This window comes from Ixodes scapularis, unplaced genomic scaffold (assembly GCF_016920785.2).
Source record: "Ixodes scapularis isolate PalLabHiFi unplaced genomic scaffold, ASM1692078v2 PGA_scaffold0__279_contigs__length_252992795, whole genome shotgun sequence".
Classification (NCBI taxonomy): Eukaryota; Metazoa; Arthropoda; class Arachnida; order Ixodida; family Ixodidae; genus Ixodes; species Ixodes scapularis.
The window spans coordinates 61,747,138-61,753,509 of record NW_024609835.1 but is presented as its reverse complement, the minus strand read 5'-3'; the positions used below and the strand labels follow the sequence as shown (position 1 = coordinate 61,753,509).

The following is a 6,372-nucleotide window of genomic DNA, read 5'->3' as shown; positions in this document are numbered from 1 at the left end:
CAGGCGAAGACGTCCGTGGCCACAATATCACCGACAACTTAAGAATCGCAAGGCCTATTATGTTTACGCTTCTTGCTTCCCGATTAGTTCGTTCCTGTCGGCTAATGCCCCAATCTGATTGGCTGCGATACTATTTAAGACGTTCCGTAGTCTACACACCCGCCCTGCATTTTTTGAGTTGTCGGTGACCATAAAATAGATGTTAATAAAAAGTAAAGATTCCGGGCAACAAAACGAAAAACGTCGGATGTCTGCTAACAGTGTATTGCGCAAGAAAAGGCGAGAACGCGTGTGTGGGTTCGACTCAGCATTCGCATCGCAACCGCCAAACGAACGAGAAAAAAAAAACAAAAAAAAAACATGGTGTTCACGTGGTTCCCTAGCACCATTCGCGTTTAACTTAACACTTAATAAATAAGACCCGATGATTCCGTTGATCAGTTCCGTATAAATAAATACCTACCGAGTACGTCGCATTAAAACGTCAGAAGGAGGCCTGACTGCTACCTTAGCTGTCAGGCCTCCTTCTGACGTTCAATGCGTCCGGACTGAACTGGTGTTCAATCCGTCCAGTCCGGTTTTACCAAACCCCGAGAACGCTCTTTGGAATTCAGCGGTCAGGCGGCGTCACTTTTGTGATTCACGTGGACGTAGTACACGGTGCCGTAGCGGTCCCCCTTCGTCCGGAACGTGTTCCTTTCGCGCCAGAGGTACATCCCCGCGACGAGGGACACGACCAGGGCGCACGCGCCGACGCCGGCGAGCACGATCTTGTTGTTGGCGGTGTTCTCGAACTGGAGGAGCAGAGTGCGGCTCAGCGGACACGTCATCTCGGAGACGTCCACCTCGTCCAGGGACCTCCCGGCCAGCCGAGGTGGGCTCGAGCACCTGTGCCACAACCGTCGAAGAAATGACTAATCATGCTTCTGCTTTCTCAACACGTTATTCAGAAATCGCCGGTTCAGGTAGTTTCGGTATGAAAATTTGTGAGCACGTGTTCGAATGAGCGCGGGCACCCCTTCGACCAAGGAAGCTACATCCTGCTGGCTCCACTGAGCTACAGTGACTAGGGTAACTGTATAGAGGCTCTGCTTCTAGCAGCAACCTAGAATGAGCCCCAACGTCTCTCTTGTGCATCAGTTGTGGCTTTCCTTTTTGCCCCAAATTCGTTTATAAAGGCTTCTCCCAATGTTTCCTACTGGCCGACCTGACATAGTCCTGGGGGGAATCCTCGAACAAAATTTTCCGCTAGTTATTTGGAAAATGGTGGATTATGGAAAAGTCAAGATATTATAAAAATTTCATTCTAGAAAATACTTCTCTTTCGTCTACCTTCTCGCAAGCCTATACAAGAGGCAACCACTGCATGCATGCAGTCTAGAGCGGGGGCTCGGCGAATCACGCTGCCGAAAAGAACGTTTCAGATAAAAAGCCTGCAACGCGTCAATAAGTATGATGTGTCAATAAGCATGATGGGAGTACCATACGAAACGTAATGCTCAGGGTCTCATCGCAGCCTTCATTTTTTAGATTCGTACACTTCTCTTCGCCTCGTCATTATTCCGTCGATAAGAGGACTCGAGAGATTATTTTGTAGGGTGAAGTTGGTTAGGCTAGAAATCCCTCGGTAATAATTTGCAAAAAAAAATAAAATAATAATAATAATAAGTTTTATGTTGTTTAATTATCTTTGAATATTCATACGTTATGTAGCAAAATATTAAGCGCCGGTTATGACCGCGAAATTGGTGAAATACGGATTCGAACCCTTCCCGGCAAGACAGCACGGCATAAATTTGAGCCATTTTTCTGTGCACGGTTTCTCAAATGGTGACGTCGCCCACCATCACGTTTATGTTGACAAGTAGTCCTATAGCCTTCTCCTCTCTATCCCAGTCTTCTGCAGTTTCAAATTGAAACTTCAGAAGACTGCGATGGAGAGGAGAAGGCTAGGACTTTTTCAATATCTCACAAAAAATATTTACCAAACTAATGTTTTTTTTGTGTGTGTTTTTTTTTAAAGAGTGCCAATATACACACCTATGATAACATTCGATCACGTTTTTTTTTTTCTTTATGCAATATTGAAGCATATTCACAGTTTGCGCACAAAACGTTTTGTTCTTGATATTGTCTTATCACAACCAAATTTGGCATGCATATAGTTTAGAATATGAAGAATGCAACTATTAAATTTTGGTTAATATATTTATTTTTATATTTATGAAAATTTAAGAAACTTTTGCCAGTCCTTTTAAGATATTGTTTTTTGCAATGTCGATTTATTTTGAAATAAAATAGGTCTCACACACATTATTTTTGTTGTTCATTGTACTCAGTGGTTTAAAAGAAGCAAATTGGCTTATTTTACTAGGCTCTGTAAAGCGAGTTGCCATGCCCGGCGCCTGTGCGCATGAGAACGTGGTTTTTTCAGCGTGTACACTGCATCCAGAACATAAAAACATAAGCTAAATCGAAACCCAGCACCAAATTTATAGATATCAGACATTATAAACTGCAAACTTTTAATTCATTCATCCTAAATAATAAAAAAAAAGTTTTCCTTGGCACATGTTCACTTAAAAAGCATGCATGACGGTGCAGATTTTAGGAAGCGAATGGCGGCTCACAGAAAAAGGCTTAACTGAACGACGCCATTCTGTTCCAGCCTAATGTGCTTCATCGTAGTGTTGGTCGTTACATGTAGAAAGGAGTATCGAGGGACTTTGCGTTAGGCCAGTTGTAGATATTAAAATGTCAAGTTTCAGAGATCCACCGGCATAGCGTGATCTATCATAGCGTGGCTATGGTTCTACGAAGGTACAATGAGCATGCATAGCATTTGCAAGGTTCCAGTTGGCACGGTATAGTCAGGGGCAGCTTAAGAAACGGAGGGTTTATTAAATTACGTTCTAGCTTCGTGATTCCTTCTTCGGACTTTTCATTTGTTATATGGGCTCACGCGAGCACAACTTTGATAGCTTTGACCGCATAGCCACAGAAAATTGTCCCCGAGTATAATGATTGTCTTTCAGAATGCCTAGTGGAAATGTAGGCGGGTGGCGATCAAGCGATTTCATACCCTAGCCTTGACTGAAGACCAATTGCACCTTCACCCAGTCACCCGCCCATTTATTATTTCATTCTCATCGATCCTGTCCATATCAGTTTCGAGAGAGCTTTACGCATTGTGATACTAGCCATATGGAGGTTGGACGGGTTTTCTTAGAATAATGTAGCTCCTTCAAATTGTACTTTACGGTCACCTACCATGAGAACTATATTAGTATAGTCTCATCTTTGATACGTGTAGCAGAGCAAATGCATATATAATTTTCTTTTCTAACCTAAAATGAAGTCAGAAGCTCTTTCGGTGTGTATACAAGTCTGCAGAAGTGTCGGCCCTACTCCGTAAAATGGAAAAGGGGAGGGGGAAGCGAGGTTTTCCACTCTCTCTCTCCCGTATTTCTTACATTAAACTTGTAAAATGCCCCCCCCCCCCTGCCCTGCCCTGCCCTGCCCCCCCCCCCCCCCCCCCCCTTGTTTTGACGCCACTTCCAGTCTGTGAAGTGTGGTAAACTCACATTAATCCCTCGGTGGAGCGGCACCGCTTGATCCATGACGTCTCGCAGTTGCACGACCAGGGGTTGCCTCCAAGATCAAGTTTTCCCTTCCCACACCACTCCACAAAGCCCTCCGGGAGCGTCGATAGACTGTTGTTCGCCAACTCCATCCTCAGGATTGGTGACGTATTCCACTGAAAAGCCGATGCACTGACGACTTTAAGTAGCGGGTTTCCGCTGATCTCAACCACTCGAAGGGCCTTCATGTACCAGAAGCTGCCATCTTCTATGGCTTCCAGTTGGGGCATCTGCGAGAGGTACAGTTCTCTCAGTCTTCGCACTCCGGACATTGACGAGCTGTCGAGCTTGACCAGGGGGTTCTGGTCCATCCGAAGAATCTTGAGGTTCCTTGCACTGCCCAGTCCTCTTGGAATGTCAACAAAGTCGTTGTCGGAAAGATCGATGTTTTCTAGTCTCGTAGCCAGGCTGAACGCGTTGTCTGTGATGCTATGGGCGTCAATAGAACGAACTTCCAGCGACTCCAAGACATCGAGGTTTCTAAACCAAGTGGCGTCGATGAACTTGAGAGGGTTGTTCGATAACCGGAGCGTCTTAAGGTTCGGGGTCCTATGGAAGGCGTACGGAGCGAGATTTCTTAGCGAGTTACCCTCCAGACTGAGGAATTGGAGCGATTCCAGGCCATCCAAGTCGTCCGCGTCAAGGCTCGACAGGCGATTGTGGCTGAAATCCAGAGTGTGCAGATCGTTGAGTCTATTAAAGGTGCCTCTGAGGATGACATCGATCGCATTGTGGCATAAAACGAGGGTGGTGAGCTTTTGCTCGTGAAGCAGCGGTATCGACTTGACGTCGTTGAAACTTATATTTAGGAAATGCAGGTGACCCGGGAGTGAGTTTGGAAAAACAGTTAGTTGTGCATGCGTACAGGACACTCTGGTATGGTTGTGCTCGCAGACGCATCGAGCTGGGCAATCGCTTTCTTGGTCCGAACCTTCGGTGGCCCATGGGCACGCGACTGCTGCCAACAAGACCAGGAAAGTGAACTTCATGCCTGCGATGAATAAGAAAAGAACGAAGACTTCAAAACCAAAACACACGAAGATTTAATCTCAGGCGCAGAATCCCTAGGCAAATCCGTTGTTAATATATCTCCACTACTTAGAAACAGCTGAACAAATTCATGTTAGAAACTGCAAAGACGCAGAGTAATAAACAAATAAAAAAATGACAAACGTTACGCAAGTAAAAAAAAATTACACAGGGTCAATTATGCTGACAAAGACTGGGAACCATAGAACGTATACGACGCATACTAACACCTCACAGGATCACCTCGCAAAAATTGACGTCACGTGACTTGTGGTAACATGATGGGATCACATCACGTCAAGTTTCCCTGCGCATTTTAGCGGGGAAAGGGACTTGAGGGAGCTTTGTGACGGTTTTTTCTCATGGAATTCGGCTGATAAAACAGTCTGTGTCAAACTTGCCAAGCATCTAGGGAACTACTGTTATATTTATGAATATAGGTACAAAGGGAGGAGGTGATTGCTTTCGCTCGTGACCATACTTCTGAGTGAGCAAGAAGTAACGTTCCAAAGCTCACGTTAAAATTTCTTTGCGAACTTGAGAATACCAAGACATCTAAAACATCCCTAAGCGATGTAAGTCGATCATCTGCGTTGGAGTAATCGCTCAAACAACGTCGATAGAAAAGAAGTGATACAATTTGACTATTTGCATTTAGTACATAAATTTAAACCTAAAATCCTTAAAAAATTAATGTTTATATATATATATATATATATAAAAAGAACGCAAGCCAGTTTTAATTTCGAGATTTCTTCGAATCTCGTCCGAACCCTCACGCGGACTATGAGAATACGTTTCAATGTGCCCACGGTGCCCACAAAATTATAGTTAACCCTGACCTACCGAAAGATTCGCAACTATCTAATCTGATTGATTACGTGTGTTGCGACACAAGCTGAAACCGGTTTAACATGACGCTCCAAGTACTGGAAGCTTAGGTTCTTACTACTTGGCGCCCGTTGCATGTGGCGAGGCCTTGTCGTGTATTCGAGGTGCATTTCACGCAGCAGACTTGTGTACGTTTATTAGAAAAAAAAAAAAAAAAAAAATGCCAGGCTAAAGGGTTGAGAAAACGTTCTCGCCCGACAAAGTGAGCCAACGCCCTGTCACTTGACACCTCATCCAAAACTGTCACTCCGGCCCCATGGCACCCAGCCAATACGCAAATCATTCGTGAGTCCCGCACTCGTGTTGGACCGAATGTGTCGAGAGAACGGGCAGTACAGATGTACACCAATTGGGGGGCCGTACCTCCACGAAGACGCGACAAGGCCACGTACCTGAACAGCAGCCTCTCGTTCTCCGGCGTCGACCGCACGAGAGGGATAAGAACGGACCTGTACGGAAAGCGAGCGGCAGCCCTGCCGAAGGGACTCGAGCGTCCTATCTCTTACTCCGTATCGCGTGTGCAAACAATGCGCTATCGGGAGGGACCTTGTAACAAGAGAGTTGCTCTCGACGCCGCGAGGCGCACGTACGACGCCATATGTCCATATATCGCAGCATTCGTAACATGTAAGCAATTAAAAAAAAAAAAAAATCCGAGTTTACAGGGCGGGTTGTTTCACGAATTCATCCCGAAATGAACGCTGCGAAGATCGCACTGTGGACATATGTAAGGAGTGTATTTTCAGATGGAATTTGACTCCGCATTCCACAGATGTCCTCACAGCGAACACCAGAGCGAATTTTATGCGGC

General features: G+C 45.3%; 1 protein-coding gene across 1 annotated transcript; it reads right to left on the bottom strand.

Annotated features, from left to right (window-relative positions):
• Positions 1–248: 248 nt before the first annotated feature.
• On the bottom strand, positions 249–6,055 carry LOC121834826 (leucine-rich repeat neuronal protein 1-like). The gene is made up of 3 exons (XM_042288694.1): positions 5,954–6,055; positions 3,585–4,632; positions 249–888 (listed from the first exon to the last, which is right to left on the bottom strand). The coding sequence occupies exons 2-3, from the start codon at positions 4,628–4,630 to the stop codon at positions 618–620; spliced, it is 1,317 nt and encodes a 438-aa protein (XP_042144628.1). The 5' UTR covers positions 4,631–4,632; positions 5,954–6,055; the 3' UTR covers positions 249–617.
• Between the last annotated feature and the right edge of the window lie 317 nt (positions 6,056–6,372).